General features: G+C 41.4%; 1 protein-coding gene across 1 annotated transcript in view; it reads left to right on the plus strand.

Annotated features, from left to right (window-relative positions):
- The first annotated feature begins 1,081 nt into the window (after positions 1 to 1,081).
- LOC101746473 (5'-3' exoribonuclease 2 homolog) overlaps positions 1,082 to 18,620 on the plus strand; it is a 31,938-nt gene continuing 14,399 nt past the window's right edge. The window contains exons 1-16 of the mRNA XM_012690015.3: positions 1,082 to 1,277; positions 1,864 to 2,103; positions 2,382 to 2,611; positions 3,125 to 3,231; positions 3,850 to 4,008; positions 4,397 to 4,533; positions 5,342 to 5,512; positions 6,268 to 6,462; positions 7,137 to 7,223; positions 14,039 to 14,208; positions 14,627 to 14,795; positions 15,855 to 15,944; positions 16,019 to 16,175; positions 16,362 to 16,557; positions 16,923 to 17,119; positions 17,914 to 18,033. Coding sequence (XP_012545469.1) covers positions 1,203 to 1,277; positions 1,864 to 2,103; positions 2,382 to 2,611; positions 3,125 to 3,231; positions 3,850 to 4,008; positions 4,397 to 4,533; positions 5,342 to 5,512; positions 6,268 to 6,462; positions 7,137 to 7,223; positions 14,039 to 14,208; positions 14,627 to 14,795; positions 15,855 to 15,944; positions 16,019 to 16,175; positions 16,362 to 16,557; positions 16,923 to 17,119; positions 17,914 to 18,033 — 2,500 coding nt within the window. The 5' untranslated portion in view covers positions 1,082 to 1,202. The remainder of the gene's footprint in view (positions 1,278 to 1,863; positions 2,104 to 2,381; positions 2,612 to 3,124; positions 3,232 to 3,849; positions 4,009 to 4,396; positions 4,534 to 5,341; positions 5,513 to 6,267; positions 6,463 to 7,136; positions 7,224 to 14,038; positions 14,209 to 14,626; positions 14,796 to 15,854; positions 15,945 to 16,018; positions 16,176 to 16,361; positions 16,558 to 16,922; positions 17,120 to 17,913; positions 18,034 to 18,620) is intronic.

The following is an 18,620-nucleotide window of genomic DNA, read 5'->3' on the forward strand; positions in this document are numbered from 1 at the left end:
TGTAGTTCTTTTAGGCAAAGGGGACATTCCATATATAGCCAAAAGCCAAAGCCCTGGCAGTTCAAAGAATAAATGAAAACTTGGGAATTTATTGAAAGTGTGGTTGATCACTTAGTTGCGATATAAAAATTTACCAGTTTCCTGTTTTTCTGTGTTTCGTAAAAGGCGAGGAAGAGAAAATAAGCAGCAGGGCTCTCTCAACTTCATAGCCAGCGTACTGTGATTGCCATGTAGCGCTTACTGGTAGTAGAGTGAATTGTAAGTTTGCATGTGTAAATACTATTATCCTGACTACCCCGAAACCGTCTTATATTCCAGTTTGAAGGAAAAATACTTTCGAGTTTTCGTCGTGTGTCAAGATGGAGCTAATATCACTGATGTACTTTAAAGGTCTATGGCTAATATGCAAGTTGTGATGACTCTGGACTCCTGTGACCATTATAGATAAATAAAAAGTTCAATGAATATTTTAAAAGAACCTGAAAACCCAAGTATACTAGCATGGTTTAATTTTTCTGTATTTATACACTTTAGTAGACGCTACACGGCCAGTAATGTTACTCGTTCAATCCTAGATAAGCGTTTAATTAGCAAAATAAAGCAATTTAAATATCTTTGCTCCTCGCATTACCACCAAAAAGTTTTAACCCGCGCTGTGAATGTAAAACATATTTAAAAAGGTCTTAAAAAGGAAAAATGTTTTCTTAGACCATTTTGAATCTGTATTGTGTATTCGTATTTAAAGTGATCAGTAATATTTAACAAGTATTTTACTAATGATTACGCCTTTTGAGCTTCATTAGAAATTACCTACATAGGAACTTTCAAAATTTTGTGAAGCAAAAAAAAACATTTTCAATACACACAGATTCGGTAGATAAAACTAAAACTCTGTTTTGGACAATTACTATTAGTATGCCTTAACATCGGTGGAAAGAATGAACAAAATTCTCTTTTTATTAAGAAGTGCTCTATCAAGGTCATAGAGTTACTATTGTAGGTACTTATTAACTCCATGATCAAGGTTTAATCTTGTTTCCGAACGAAATAGTGTGTTCTTAGTGCTATCCTGCTTTGTTTGTCAGCTTTCTCTCTCTACTTAAAATGGCACCTGCGTCGATTTGTTTGTGTTGAATACGTGACAAATAAAACACAAAAAACATTTAATCACCATCAATAAAAATTAAGACGAGTGTTACATAATGGGAGTTCCAGCGTTCTTCCGCTGGCTCAGCCGAAAATATCCAAGTGTAATAGTGGAATGTGTTGAACAAAAGGTAAATGAAAAATAACCTAAAAATCGTTATTTACAGTTATTTTGAGGGTCTAGCAAAACAAATATACGTGGTGCCTGTATCGAAAATCACTATAAAATAAGTATTTTAACAAGAAAAGCAATAATTACGCAATGTTGTCGGGCTGTTCTTCGCAAGTCGACCTCTAAAACTGCGCCTTTTTTTGTTTAGTTAAAATGCTCACCTTGTATTACAGTAATGGTATTGGTAACTTCCATCTTGTGATTAAGCTCTAAAGAACCAAATGACGCGCATGACTAAAGTTCTGAAGATTGTTTCACAAGATTGTCAACATTTCCATTCCTATTATTCATTTCTCCATTCTAAGAAAATGTCATCGTTCAGAGTTTTAATTATTCACTCACCACCAAGTGGATGCTATTTTACTTAAGACCTTAATCATTCAATGTAATTACAGATGTCTAGTACACATAAACATCTGTCTCGACCCCACTGGTCACATGTTACAGCCAAGACTCAACATGTTGTCCAGCTGTTGCCATTATTTGTTTCGTCTACTTGTCACGTATAAAGTGGTAGAAAATATATAATAAAATTGACGTTTCAGCCAACCGACGTAGATGGCCAGTTAGTATATGTAGATTCCTCCCTCCCTAATCCAAATGGAGTGGAGTTTGACAATTTATACCTGGACATGAATGGTATCATCCATCCATGCACCCATCCCGAGGATAAACCAGCACCAAAAGATGAGGATGAGATGATGGTTGCCATCTTTGAATGCATTGACAGACTTTTTCGTATTGTGAGGCCTAGGAAACTGTTGTATATGGCTATAGATGGAGTGGTATGTATTAATTTATAAAGTTATTATTAAATGTACATAAGCTGGTTAGAATGCATTACAAAATTATAGCATTTATAGTTGTGATTTATATAATTATGTATTTAAAAGGATGACTAATGAATCAAATCCCAGTCATTAATGTCTATTTGTGTTTCATTAGTAAAATAATTAGCTTTATTGGAACTTTGACTATAGATATTATGACCTAAATTCTAAGGATGAGTAAATAGAAATAAAATAAAAATTTGCAATCAAAATAATTTGAATCTTAATTCAAGGCTCCAAGAGCTAAAATGAACCAGCAACGTTCTCGACGTTTCCGTGCGTCCAAAGAAACCCAAGAGAAGATTGAGGAAGTGGCTCGCATCCGTAATGAACTTCAGGCTAAAGGAGCATACTTACCACCAGAGAGGCCTAAGGAAGCTCACTTTGATTCTAATTGTATCACACCGGGGACACCGTTCATGGACAGACTGAGCAAGTGTCTGCATTATTACATACATGACAGGTAGGGATTCTTTACTTATATCCATGCGACTTCTGCCAGCAACTTTGCGTTTTTTATTTACTGCTTCAGGATAACAAGCTAGATCCAATTGGTATTAAGTGGCAACTGGAGTCTGTTAACACAATATTGCCACACAACCTTCAAAATATGAGGTCTAAGACTAATTTTTATAATAATGAATGTCCAAAGTTTGATCCCGAGGGACAGTCATGAAGGTGAAACACTTCACCATGCTGTCGGTGCACCTTGGGTGATTTTTGGCTCATTCAAGGTTAAATTAATATTGTCGAACAAATTTTTTATTAATTTTAACAGACATGCTCTGTCTACTGCCTAAAACACTAGGACTTTAGCCTATTTCAGACGTACACATTGATGAAAAGTACCGCTTAGATAAAAAATCTGCATTGTGATAGGAAGGCTCACAAAATGCTCTGCCACCTATGATGTTGGACAAAATGTGCTTGTGGAGAACTTGTCCTGTATAATTTCAAAATATTGTTAATTTTTTAGATTAAATAATGACCCCGGATGGAAGGGCATTAAGGTTATATTATCTGATGCAAATGTTCCTGGGGAAGGAGAACATAAGATTATGGACTACATTAGGAGACAAAGAGGTTAGTTATCGTTTATTAGTGGAGGTTTCTTTTGTATACAGGATTGAACAAGCTCTCCTGCTGTTCATTGGTTACTGGAGCCCAGACTAGCACACATTATTGCTTTGCAGCAGAAGTACGGTGATTGTACCTAATCATCAGGGCGCACAAGACAATTTAACCGTCAGATTTTGAGTAAACTGTAATGTAATAAACCTCAATTTTACAGTAATAATTGACATTATTAATTAAATTGATATTACTTTATTTTTGAAATGGACAGACTTTTCACAGCCCATTTGATATTGAGTCTGTTTGTTGAGTTATCTCACTACAGATATCTGAACCTTAATGTTCTCACTAACCGTGAGACACTCTGAAAATCTCAATGATAATGTATAAAAGCTGTATCACCGATTGACCCAGAACATTTGGGAGTTATGTGGCAAAATAAACAGAACATAAACCTGTAGGTGATTTAACTCATAACTATTTTGTTTGTTACAATGAAATGTGCATAGTGTATTTTGATGTTTCTATGCTTAAAATTTGAATTAACCTTGAATTAATCCAATAGATGACATACTATTTATCAGACTAACTTTACAACCTAAGAAAACTCTATAATCCCTTCAACAGCGCAACCAGACCACGACCCAAACACTCAGCATGTTTTGTGCGGTGCTGATGCTGATTTAATCATGCTGGGTCTGGCCACTCACGAGCCAAACTTCACTATCATCCGTGAGGAATTCAAGCCTAATAAACCGAGACCCTGTGATGTTTGCGGGCAACTTGGTTAGTAGAAAATCTTCTTTCTAGATCAATTATATATGTATGTAATATATAATATTTAATATACAGGGTGCTCCTAAATAATATAATATAAATAGGTAATGTAAATCAATTTCCATTATTAAGCAAAGAAAGAATATAAGATTTTGGTACATTTCATTACTGATTTATATTATATTAATGTGTACCTAACATTTGGATACGTTTGAAAATTGAGCAAGGTTTTGTTTGCTTCCTTTGCTTAACATTGGCATGAACTTAAGTGATTTTTTTTGGTTCAATATCAATTTTGTCTTCTTTATAAAAAGTGTCAAAAGAGAAATGTGATATTTTTACATAATATCATTAACTAGTAGTGAAAATATTAATGTTAACTTTAAATATCTCACAGGTCACGAAATGAAGGAATGCACGGGAACGAACCCGGACGCGTCAGTCGTTCGTTCCGATCCGGCGTTCGGGAACCAGGACAACTTTATATTCGTCCGGCTCAGCGTGCTCCGGGAGTATTTGGAGAGAGAGCTGCAGGTAGGGTACATGGACCTAAGCAGATGTAGACTATAAATTGTCTTCTTGCATTAAAACTGTAGAATCTCAAAACTTGCTAATTTTACAGGAGAGTGTTTTAAAGGTTTAACATGTGACTAACATGTATTTGTATTATTAATCATCTTTGCAACATTTATTTTTTATTTTTTCCAGTTACATTATCTGTCTTTTAAAGTAAGATAAAATGATGTATTAATTTTGTTAATAGTAGTCAAAACAGAGGTTAAGTAAAAAAAAAACAAAAATTAAAACTAAACTAAGCCCTTTTGATATAATTTATGAGAAAAATACTAGTGATACCAAATGATTTCACATATTAACTCAATTTCGAATATTTTTGGAAATTGTACATTTTTAATGCGAAAAGACGAAATATGTTTCAGATTCTTTTTTTGCCACATACCGTACATCGTGTTTTCTGAGAGTTATGGCGTGTTGTATATCCAACAAAGTTATAAAAGAACCCTGAGCAGTAGGTACCGGCTTTACCCTTGCTCATGTTCATGAGCCTTGATGCAACCACTATTGGGTGAGCTGTATGCTCATCTGACTTCAGAGACAATTTAATATATATAAAAAGAAATTTTATTTTGTATTGCAATCTGTCGATCCCGTGTGTGGTATAATAAATGTTATTATACCACCTGTGTGGTATAATAACATTTTCTCAACTGAAACAACAAAAAAACCGGTATCAAATTTTAATGTAATGTAGTACTTTAGTGTAAGTCCAAATTTCTTAATGCAATCCTTGAGAATGGTTTCTATACAATAAATATCTGCGAAGATGCCGAACCTTCCGTTTCCGTACGACTTCGAGCGCGCCCTGGACGACTGGGTGTTCATGTGCTTCTTCGTGGGGAACGACTTCCTGCCGCACCTGCCCAGCCTCGAGATCCGCGAGGGGGCCGTGGACAGGCTGGTCAACTTGTACAAGAAATGCGTTTACAAGACCAAGGTTCGTTTTTGCGTCACCATCTTATAGCAGTACAGTGTGGATTTTGGGGGGAGATGGCAGTGCGAGCAGCAGTACAGTAGGTACAACTGATGACATACATCCGTCCCTTTTTTTTAAAGAGATTTTATGACCTGGTAACTGAGACCTTTAAGTCATGTCTTATTTTAATTTATATTATTCATATTTTTATGAAAAATGATATTATGGAGTGAAATGAAATGAAGATGATTAATTTGAGACATTAATCAACTGGGATGAAATTAAATGAAATGAATTGAGATGATATGGGATGAAATATAATCTCAGTAAAATGGTGGTAATTTACTAAGATTTTTTCAGTGGACTTTTTGGAGGATCCCGAGAAGTTACGTCCAACGGCTTTGTTTCATTTTCCCACATTTGTGCACTTTCACAGATATTAAACAGTTAATAAATCACCGTTTTTACATATTTAAACCTGAAGAAACACTAAATAGACAAAATAAAACAAATCACACAACTTCACTCCTCGCGTTCCCGCCAAAAAGTCTCACATCCGTCGCTAAACCGCATACTGGGACAGATAAGGTTCTGGCCCACTTGGACACATGTCATAACACATAAACACTGACATTAATGTTATTGTTAAACTTGAGTTATTTAAGATAAAGTCCAAATTGCATTAACTACTATTTTGGGCTTCAGACATGCAAGGTTTGTATGGGCTATGTATGATTTTGTCTAATCAGTCCTAATTCATAAACGTTGTTACTCAGGGCTGGATAACCGATTCGGGAGATGTGGAGCTGGACCGCGTGCAGGTCATAATGACGGAGCTGGGTCACGTGGAGGACGAGATATTCAAGCGAAGGCATCAGAACGAGCTGAGCTTCAGAGCGAGGGACAAAGCCAAGAAGAAACAGCAGCGGGTCAACTTCGAGCTGCTGGAGAACACGCAGTTTGCCCCGGAGGTAGGCGACGGTAACGTTAGGAATGGCGGTCACGTGTGACGCCACTGCTCTGGCCGCTCTGTTATATTTCTGCGACCATCGAATCTTCACTGTCAAGTAGTTATTATCTTAGAGCTCCCATGGTCAGCATTGCCATCATTGTTATTTCTGCCTTGGATCACATGGTCTAAAATGACCCTAATGTTTTGATCTAGCCGTGTCCTTTCATGCGCCGGCGCAGAGTTCTTTCATAAAGTGCACAAGGGTGGAAAAATTAAACAAAGCCACTAGATGTGGCTTTTTGGGTTCATCTGAAAAGTCAATTGAAATCTTAGTAAATAACCATTGTTTTACTGTTAATTTTCTTCCAATTGATTAAAATGTTATAGTTAGCAACTCTATTTTGCTTTAAATATGATAATTACATGTAACAGAATATCTATTTTAATACCTGAAGCTTTTTATAAATTTGAGACTGACAACAATGGCATTGGAAAAAGCTAATTAATTACCATATGTAAACAATGGGATATAATTATAATATCATAGTAAATATAATTTAGTAAATGCAAATATACTGGTACTCTTGCACTGCATGCAAATGTAATACTTCAGTGTGTTGAACAAATGAACCTAATGTCAATAAACATAAAGTTGATTTAGCTTGGAGCTCACATGACAGTGTCTGCTGGCAGGCGGTGGGGCGGGGCGCGGCGCCGCTGCGGGACGCGCGCCGGGCCGCCGCCGACCTGCGCGTCGCCGGCATGCACGCCGCCGCACAGGTACACCCCGCATCGAATACCCATTCTATTTTTATTACAAAGAGTGTTGAAACCCTGCTCATCTGCACAGTCATAAATAAAAAAAACTTATTCAACATAAATGAAAGTACATACTTGTTGAACGTCAAAAAGAACTACCGCCAATTCACAAAAACTGGCCTCCGTCCTGAGAAGAACTGGCAAGAAACTCAGCGGGCAAGTCTTTTTTTTGAAATACTAAATAAAAAATTTAATATTCATTTTTACATAGAGTATTATAACATAAACACAAGTGCTAAAGATTCCCCGTACGGAGATACAGACTGGATGAAAGACCGGAGCATTCGCGTCAAGCGATGCGGCTGTGCTGGGGCTCGAACCCGGCATGTAGACACTAATTTTTCTAATGAAATACGTACTTTACAAATGTTCACGAAACATGTTAGTACTGGTGGTAGGATCTCTTGTGAGTCCGCACGGGTAGATACCAATGCGTTTCGGATTGAAGGGTGGGACAGTCATTGTAACTATACTGAGACCTTAGAACTTACTCACTCAAGGTGTATGGCGCATTTACATTTTTTTTTTATTTTTTTTTATTGCTTAGATATGTGGACGAGCTCACAGCCCACCTGGTGTTAAGTGGTTACTGGAGCCCATAGACATCTACAACGTAAATGCGCCACTCATCTTGAGATATAAGTTCTAAGGTCTCATTATAGTTACAACGGCTGCCCCACCCTTCAAACCGAAACGCATTACTGCGTAGATATCTATAGGCTCCAGTAACCACTTAACACCAGGCGGGCTGTGAGCTTGTCCACCCATCTAAGCCAAAAAAACATTGAGATATCTAGGGGCTTCTTTGTTTGTCTCATCAAATAGCCGACAATTACGTCCTGACCCAAATATAAATTAAAACTTAATATCAAACGAATCGGGAGCTCGTCTGCCCTGGCTACTCCAAAAAATAAGGATTGCTTTGCTACTGTAGGGACCACAAATGTTCCCATAGCAACTAATAATTATATGTATGTGTTAGCGATAATTATATTGCAGTAATGCTACGTCAGTTTCGGGATTGTTGGTGAGGTTGTAATCCCAATATACCAGTCTTTCTCAAAGTGGGCGATAACGCCCCCTGGGGGGCGTTTGAAACCTAGAGGGGGGCGTTAAGGGGCCCACGAAAAAATGGGGGGCGTTGATGTGGGTTAGGGGGGCGCTATAAAATTTGTAATTTCATTTACTTTATAGTATTTTAAATTTTACTAAAATTAAAACTCACCTACTACACAATAACGAATAATTAGTTTATATTTCTACCCTGTATGATGTTATAAAATTTAAAATAATTAACATAGATTTCGTAGGATAGCCCACACACCGTACGCAATCAAGTTGTAACAAGTTTCTGCGGAACATGATCGATGATAGTTAAAAAATTAGAGCAATTTTACCTTAATTACATTGCACCAGAAATTATTTTAAAGATTAGAAAAAAACTACCATGCAGAGTTTTAAAATATTACACATACGTAAACTAACACAAATTGAGGTTTTCTTTACTTTCTTTCTTGTTTCTAACATAAGGGCATTTTAAAGCATTTTCCTACCATTTTATAAGAAATTACTGATGTGGGAATCATAATTTTTATATAAAATGGAAATACGTATATAATTATTGTTCAAAAACTTGTCTTAGATTATTATTTTTTACAATTTACCCATTACCGTCAAATGTCAAATAGTATAGTATAGTAAGCCTAAACAGCTCACTTATTGTAAACATTGTACTATTTTATTTCTATATAATAATAGGTTGGGGAAAAAGTTTCTTCGCATTTTTTAAGAAAATTCACAACATTTTTTAATATAGTTTATTCACATTTAACTAAAGTATGTCGGTATCATTTTGTTCGATAGCTTTTTGCCATCTTTTAGGTAGGGACATTATCCCATTGCTATAGAAATTTTGGGGCTTCTGATCAAAATACCGCGACAATTGGTTTTGGCAGTCCTCTCGTGATGTTAACCTGACACTGCCTAAAGAATTCTGAAGAGACCGAAACAGGTAGAAATCTGAAGGTGCACGCACCTTCAGATTTCTACCTGTTTCGTTACCGTTCTGACCGTGGTCAGAACTATACGGCCGATGCATTAACACCTCCCAGCCAAGCTGTCTTCATTTTTGCTGAGTGGCTAAAGATGTGTGAGGTCTAGCGTTATCGTGATGAAAAACCATACCCCTTCTGTTGATTAATTCCGGCCGCTTTCTCTCAACTTCTTGCTTTAATCTCATCAGTTGTTCGCAGTAGAGTTCAGAATCGATGGTTCTGCCTGGTGGTAATAGCTCATAATGTATAATGCCCTTCCAATCCCACCACACACACACGCATCACCTTGTTCCGAGTTAACCCGGGTTTCGCCAGAGTCTGTGAAGCCTGACCGGCCCTTGACCACAACCTTTCTCGTACGTTCTTGTCGTACGTGATCCACTTTTCATCACTAGTTATCAGCTTCTTCAAAAATGGTTCGGTTTCATTACGTCGTAATAAAGAATCACAAATGAGTACACGGTTCATTAGGTTTCTTTCAGTGAACTTTTTTGTGTACCCAGTTTTTTTCAAATGTGCCATAACTATTTTGTGGTCAATTCCCAGTTCTTCAGTTACGTTGTAACTACTGATATGCCGATCTTGCCCCACTTTTTCAAAAATGGCATTGATTTTATCCGTAATAAGGCGACCAGAGCGACGTGCATTTTTGACATCAAAATTTCCGGATTGAAAACGCTTAAACCAAATTTGTGCTACTCTCACAGACACAGCACTAGGTCCATAAACATAAGTTCATACATTTTTAAGCTATTGCATAGCTTTTATCGCGGGCCTTGAGCGCGGCGCCCGAATCATGAAATTCCATAACGAAAAAAACCTAATACCCCTCACCCCGCCTACCATGTAGCTCGCGTTCAATACATTCATACGTTGCGCTTGTGTAGTGTTTGTGAATAAGCGCGTGGCGTGATGTCACACTGCATGAGAATCATAAAAAGTCTGCCCATCTCTCTCTCGCGCGGTTTAGCTTATGAGTGTGAAGGGGACAGTTAAGGTTTTGCCTTTATTAAGGTTTAATATAGCGTGGTCTTGTTTTATTATTGTTTTAATATTAAATTATCATTGTCTGATTATAATGTTATAAGTTCATAAAAAATGCTATGCAATAGCTTTACCACCGCAGTTCCCGAGAGCCACACGTTTTTTTTCGCCGGAAATCGCCGGGCTTCCGCCCTTCACTGGGGATGGAGGGCGGGGCATGTCGGAATCGTACCAACTAAAACCTCCTGTCGCTCAACAACCAGCATCCGAACCTCGCATGAGACAGAGCTCATGAAAAGGCAAAGGGGGAAAGTGAAGTGTTTAGTGCGGAGCACATCTCTCCCATCACCCTCCCCCTCGGGATGCCGGACTGCCGGTCGTCGGCGCCACGACCACCAGCCCTCTCGGTCGGCAGGCTGTCCGAAGCCCGCCTAGATGGCGCCGGTTAGAATGGTCTATCCTACGGAATACCCCGCTGGGTCAGAACCAGGGTGGGTTGGGGATAGCCGGCCTTCCATCACCCGGATGCTCATACGTAAAACGTATGCAGAGCAGCTTGCACGTCGTCTTCTTAGGCCCCCTTCGCCGGTCCCCAGGCCGACACGTGAGGGAGTCCCGAAACACTTAGAGGGCCAGGGCTTGGGCGAGATCCGCCTCCCTGGACCCCGCTCGACGGGGGCGGGCCTGTGCATCTCTCACGCGCCCCGCCGCCTCCTTTTGTGAGATGGTGCACTCGCAGAAGTCGAGCATCGCCTTCCACGATTCGTCGTCACCGAGCATCGATGCCAGAACACTCGGCAACGACAAGTCGTTTCCTATTTTTGCGACGGGGACACGCCGCCACCCCTCCCATGCGGGGCAGGCGACGAGCGTATGCTCTGCTGTGTCCAAGTCGCAACCACAATGGTGGCACTCTGCCGTCGGCTCGGCTCCGATCCGGTGTAGGAACTCACCGAAGCAACCATGCCCAGTGAGTACCTGCGTGAGCCGGAAAGTGAGGCGTCCTCTGTCGCGATTCACCCAATTCACAAGAACCGGGCGAATCACCTCGACGGTCCTACGACCAGCCGAAGGATCGGTCAGCCGCCTGGACGATGACTCCAGCACGGACCGTCGAGATTGGGCCCTCCGCGCTCTGACCACACTGGGGCTGGGACGTGCCACGTCCGGGGCACGAAGGTTAGCCCGCTACTGATAGTCAGCGGCGAGCGCCTCCGCCTCCAGGACCCAAGGCGGCGTCCCAGTCAGTACACACGCCGCCTCGAAAGAGATGGTGCGATAAACACGGATGATCCTGACCGCGATGGTGCGTTGCGGCCGTTGCAGCAAATTCGCTACCCCCACGGCCAGTGACTGGCCCCACGCGGGCGCCTCGTATAAAGCCATTGACCGCACCACTCCCGTATAGAGACGGCGCGTCACCTGGTCAGGCCACCCGATGTTGGGAAGAAGCCGGCTTAACGCGCCGGCCACCCCCAACAAACGAGGGACCAGGTTCTGAAAGTGAACACGAAAGGTCCAACGACTCTCCAGAATGAGGCCGAGGTACTTCAACTGCACCCCGACCCGATACGGACGCCTCCAACCACGATATGGGCATCTACAGGTGGCACTCTCCGGGGCCTGTGGAACCACATGGCCTCGGATTTACTGAGTGTCACGTCGAGGCCCGATCTCCTGATTTTGCCGACGACATGCGCCACCCCAACGGTGGCAAGACGAGCAATCTCAGCAAAACCCCGGGACACGACCAGCGTGTCGTCTGCGTAACAGATTACGCTTAGGCCCGGGAGGAGGGCACCTCTCAGTACCCAGTCATACCCGATATTCCACAAAAGGGGGCCGAGCACCGACCCCTGTGGAACATCGCGCACGACCGGGAGCCTGTGCACGATCCCACCGTGTCCAGTATATGTGACCGATCTGTCCTCCAAGTAGGAAGCCACCAGTCGGCGAAGGTAAGGGGGCACTCCGTGTTTTAACAGGGGCATTTTTTTAAATAAAAGAACATTTATTGCGGCATAACTTTTAGTTAGTAACTTTTAGTTATGCCGCAATAAGTGTTAGTTAGACATATGCTGTCGCGACACTTTTTGTAAATAATAAGGTTTTCTACAAAATCGTAGTACATTATTTTATTCTATCATGAATAGTTTTCGTACGTACGCGACGTAAATAATATTTTAGGAAATTTTTTTTACACCTTGTATTAAATTATTGGAATTGTAGTAAGGATAACTAATTTTTTTCAAAAAAGATTATAGCCTATGTCACTCAGGAATAGTGAAGCTTCCAAACAGTGAAAGAATTTTTCAAATCGGCTAAGTAGTTTCGGAGCCTATTGAATACAAACAAACAAACAAATCTTTCCTCTTTATAATATTAGTATTATAAAGATAATTATAATATAAGATATTATAATATTAGTATCTTTATAATATAGATATTAATTATTACAAATAATAAAAATGCTGACTTATGCGGCGGTTTTTATTTGAACCAGTTCTAAATTATAAACTAAAATTCTGTGAAAAATTACCCATATTTGTCTATAATACGAAATGATATTAATTTATTTTTCGTAGTTTCCTTCCTTCTTGCGTCGATAATCCTCAGTGCTGAGGGTCATGGCCTCCTCTAATAACTTTCTCCTGCATCATCTTGCGCCATTACTGCCTGTCCTCGGCTGTGAGGATAGCAACGTGGACTGAGATATTGAGAGTGGAGCGTATTTGGTCCGACCAGCGCATTGGATTTCTACCTCTGTGCCTTCTCCCGCATACCTTGCCTGTTACCAGCAGCTTTTCCAGATTGTCACCTCTCTTTCTGGCAATATCTCCAAAGATCTCGAAACTTCTCCGCGCGCATGTAGTGCTGAGGCGCATTGGAATCTTGAGCTCGGTAAGAATGGATTCGTTGGTTCTGTGTTCTGTCCAACGAATCCCGAGCATTTTCCTCCACCACCACATCTCAAACGCGTCGATGCGTTGGCGATCGGCTTTCTTGAGGGTCCAAGTCTCTGCGCCGTAGAGAAAAATGGAAAAGACGAGGGAGGTGACGAGCTGCTTTTTGGTATTCCTCGAGATGTTTCTGTCCGCCCAAACACGGTCCATTTGGGACATAGCTCTCTTTGCCATACTGATTCGCCTTCTGAGGTCCTTTTCGGAGGATCCATTTCTAGCTAATAAATTTTTAATTATCTTATGATGAGAATCTTATATTAATGAGGAAGATATTCAACAAAAATAGTTTCGTTCTAATAAATTAGCATAGTAATAGTACAGTGAACTAGCAATTTATTTTGGTAATTCTGAATTTAAACAAACATATTGATGAGAAGAATTCATTTTTACTTTGAAAATTTATAAATACACGCTCTGTAGCGATGTATGGACATATAATAATATGAAGAAACAATAATAGGATCTACAAATACATAATTATGTACTACGTGGTACTACATTTACTAAAATTAATACAACATTTATTAATTAAATTAATGAAATTGTGGTTTTAAAGTTTTAGGGGTGTATAAAAAATGGGGGCGCTGAAAAATAATTGATTTTCAAAGGGGGCGGTAAAAGAAATAAGTTTGATAATCACTGCAATATACGTTAGTTACTTAACTGAAGACGTGTCTTATTAATCTTTGCCCGATATAGAGACTCAACACTACCATGTGCGGAACTTTGAAATAACCTTAATATTCGTAGTTCACTTAAAGTTGTGATTGAACAGAAGGAGGGCGAGAGTCGCAGCAGGAAGCGGTCGGCGGCGGCGGCGGGGCTGGACGAGGAGGAGGAGGAGGACGAGGACAAGCACGACGAGGTCCGGCTCTGGGAGGAGGGCTTCAAGGAGAGATACTATGAGAGCAAGTTTGAAGTCACCCGGAACAATCTGGAGTTCAGGTTATTCATAATGTTCTAGCGTTTCAGTTGTTTTTAATTCGAGCAGTGACCTATTGGGAACCTTAATTGACAAACGTGTGTCAGTCTCACGGAATTAAAGTTTTGTATATCTAGATGTTACAAAACTAAATTATATATGCATTTCGCCTCAAACCCTATGATAAGACAAATCAGAAGAACAGTCCAGTGCTGGGTCCGCCAGGAACGCGCTGCCCCTGACCCCCACTGCCTCGGGCTCCAACTCACCCTCGGCCCCCACTGCCTCTGGCCCCAACTCACCCTCGGCCCCCACTGTCCCCCCATTACACCCGGCCCCTTTTCACCCCCGACCCTCACTGACCCACTAAGGCAGCTGATCCCGGTATTGTGTGCGGCTGGCTACAAGTGTGACCATCAGATCGACCTCTTCCCTGGGCAGGTACCGTGTGGCGCTGCAGTACGTGCGGGGCCTGTGCTGGGTGCTCCGGTACTACTACCAGGGCTGCGCGAGCTGGAAGTGGTACTTCCCGTACCACTACGCGCCCTTCGCGTCCGACTTCGTCAACATATGCGGCCTGTCCACACAGTTCGAGAAGGGAACTCAACCGGTATCCAATTGCTTATTTATTGCTTGTGTATGAGCCTACGGCCCACCTGCTGTTAAGTGGTTACCTTAAACCACACTGCCGTGCTTGTGATATATACAGTAAGTGCCTTGGAGACACTTTTGAGAAAAAAGGCGTTTAATGATTTCAATTTTACTTTTGACGTTTCTCTCGAAATATAAAGCAAACCCGACTTTTCATAAATGCTTAAGATAAATGAGTCTTCTATTATCAAAGGTGGCAATCTGTGCATTTGGACAAAAAAAATTTATTGATATTTCAATACAGATTGATTTGAATATAATCGTCTCCTTCAAAAAATACGGTTCAAAACCTGCATTAAATAAAGGTTAATACTTAACCTGTTATTTATCTAAGATGTCGTTCCGAAGAGTTTTGTGACTGCCAATGGAATACAAAGTCAATAATTCGTTTTTCTGATTTACCAATAATTGTCCAAAAGTCACATTGCCGGCTTTGATAATAGTCGACTCAAATATAGGCTTTTGTAACAATTTGCCTGTTATTATTTTTATTTAGAAATAATATTTAAATTGTAAAGCTTGAAAAAATATTTATATTAAGGAATTAATAATTAAAAAAAAAGTCGTCAACAACACGAATACAGCCACCCACCTCGCGACATGTAGTGTAATGGCTGTCATAGCCGTGTGACGTGTACCGGGTGCTGATACGCACCCCTGCGGGCTTAGGTTACGCTCTATCCGTTAATTACAACCGCAAATCATATTTTTTCTACGCGATGTTTTTTCTTCTTTGTGGAAGTCATTCGTGAACATCAGTCATTTCATCGAGTCATTTCTTCTTTGTGGAAGTCATATGTTAAGTACATATTTCAATGGAGAAAACGTTATATGTATAGTATCAACGAGTTGTAGACATCATTCAAACAACTTTTGCAGTTTAATCTAGTATTTTTTGTTTGTTTAAATATTTAATGAGTTGTAATTGTAGAACTAGTTTTATTTGTAATGTGCATATCATAATAATTATGTAAGAAAGGTAATGGCGGAGCTCTTCACCCGGTCCCCTTTTGTGCAGTTCCGTCCGCTGGAGCAGCTGATGGGGGTGTTCCCGGCCGCCAGCGCGCAGCACGTGCCGCGACCCTGGGCGCGCCTCATGAGTGACCCGGTCAGTACCCGCACGTGCCGCCCACACACACACACACCGAGTGCAATCACTGACCAACGCTGTCTGTTCCTCAGTTCTCTCCCATCATCGACTTCTATCCGACGGACTTCAAGATCGACCTGAACGGCAAGAAGTTCGCGTGGCAGGGCGTCGCCCTCCTGCCCTTCGTCGACGAAAACAGACTCTTCAAAGCCCTGGAGCCCTACTATAAGGAGCTGACGCAAGCTGAAAGTGAGTGATTTGTGACCCTCTGATACTCTGATCCGATATACGTGTTCAATGGTATCGTCTCTGTACCGGGCCCGACAAATATCCACAGGCTCGAGAACCTGTTTTTTATTATCATTTCTCAAATTTATAAAACTTAACGACAATTCTGATCTTTAACTCCAGAGTAATAAGTATTATTATTCCCAGTACAACGGAACATACGAGGCCACGACCGACTCTACGTGTCGACCGGGAATCAAAGCTACGAATACATCCTGGGGCTGTACGAGGAAGCTCAGCAGGACCTCCGAAAGCTCATCGAGGACAAACAGAAGTACCCCTACCAGTCGGAGGGGGTGAGGGGGAACGTGATGCTGAGCGCTGACAACGTGCTCATTGGGGGGTCAGTGTCATTCATTTGCAATTGATGGTGTCCAATACTGAGATAAAAAGAAAACTTTTTTTTATTGCTTAGATGGGTGAACGATCTCACAGCCCTCCTGGTGTTAAGTGGTTACTGGAGCCCATAGACATCTACAACGTAAATGCGCCACCCACCTTGAGATATAAGCTCTAAGGTCTCAAGTATAGTTACAGCGGCTGCCCTGTAACTATACTTCCCCCACACCCTTCAAACCGAAACGCATTACTGCTTCACGGCAGAAATATGCAGGGCGGTGGTACCTATCCGCGCGGACTTACAAGAGGTCCTACCACCAGTGAACTGTTCCTTGTCCAAATTAAATTGCGTATGTGACGTCCCCGCAGACAGCTGCCGTCCCCGGTGGTGGGTCTGGCGCCGGTGCTGGGTAACCGCGTGGTGGTGGTGCGGTTCGAGGACCCGCAGTACCCGGACGAGTTCGTGTTCCCGGCGCGGCGGCTGCAGCGCGCCACGGCGCCGCCCCGGGTGCTCAAGCCCGGAGCCCTCGACCAGAGGGAGCACCGGAACTGGAGACCGCAGATAGGTAATCTTAAATGAACTTCACTCCTTATGAGTTGAGCAAGCGTTGTGCTCATTCAAATAAAGTAGGTAATGCTTTTTACCACACCACACACAAACTCTAAATATATTTTATCATAATCAATTGTCACGCGCCATCTAGTGTCTAATTCAGTAAAATAATCTATTTGACGTTTACAATTTTTAAAACTACTGTACTAACTCAATTGTATCAAAATTTGTCACAGATGACAATAACTTAATACATTACATGAACAATAATTTTAGTTATTTTTTAACTAGTTTAGGGATATTAGGGATTAAGCAGCATATTTTAAAATTGAAATACTTTTTTTACATAGACATATTATATACCTGACAATTGACGACAGCACATTTTTTATTCATCATCATCATCATCATCATCATTCTTTCCTATTACCCTCTGCTGGGGTGTAGGGCTCGAATCAAATTTTTCCATTTATATCGGTCTTGGGCAGTCTGTTCTAGCTCCTCCCACGTCATGCCCAAGACCCCTAGCTCCTGCTCCACCATTTTTTATTCATGATTTACGTAATATATACGAAAATTTGCACATGTTTTCAGTATTATTAGGAATTTGTATCTATACTCCTATAAAAAATTGTATAATCAATGACAATCTCACTTAGACAGATACCTACCGTACATTGACATTTCAATTATTGCCCAAAGTTTTATTGACGCTTGTAGAACTGTGACGGATACAGCTCGCGTGGTGACGTCATTTGTTATTAGAATTTAGTGAGTTGAAATAATCATCCCAAGTGCGGTCGACAGGCATGGTGCGCTCCAACACCGTGGCCAGTCTGGAGTCGGCCGGGCGCAGGATGCTGGGACATCATCTGCCGAGGGAGAGGGCGTACGCCTCGGTGCCGCCCCCGCACAATCCGCAGCGAGGTAAGCCGCTCAGAGTACACAACTTTTAGTGCGAGTGCTTGAAAAGCATGTAGTCGTCGTGGCCTAACGGATAAGACGTCCGGTGCGTTCTTGTGTAGCGATGCACCGGTGTTCGAATCCCGCAGGCGGGTACCAATTTTTCTAATGAAATACGTACTCAACAAATGTTCACGATTGACTTCCACGGTGAAGGAATGACATCGTGTAATAAAAACCAAACCCGCAAAATTATAATTTGCGTAATCACTGGTGGTAGGACCTCTTGGGAGTCCGCGCGGGTAGGTACCACCATCCAGCCTATTTCTGCCGTGATGTGCAGCAGTAATTTATTTTTTGCTTAGATGGGTGGACGAGCTCACGGCCCACGTGATGTTAAGTGGTTACCGGAGCCCATAGACAGCTACAACCTATATGGCGCCACCCACCTTGAGATAGGAGTTCTAAGTCTCAGTATAGTTATAACGGCTGCCCCACCCTTCAAACCGAAACGTATTACTGCTTCACGGCAGAAATAGGCAGGGCGGTAGTACCTACCCGCGCGGACTCACAAGAGGTCCTACCACCAGTAAACCATGTTTACGAATGTC

This window comes from Bombyx mori, chromosome 25 (assembly GCF_030269925.1).
Source record: "Bombyx mori chromosome 25, ASM3026992v2".
Classification (NCBI taxonomy): Eukaryota; Metazoa; Arthropoda; class Insecta; order Lepidoptera; family Bombycidae; genus Bombyx; species Bombyx mori.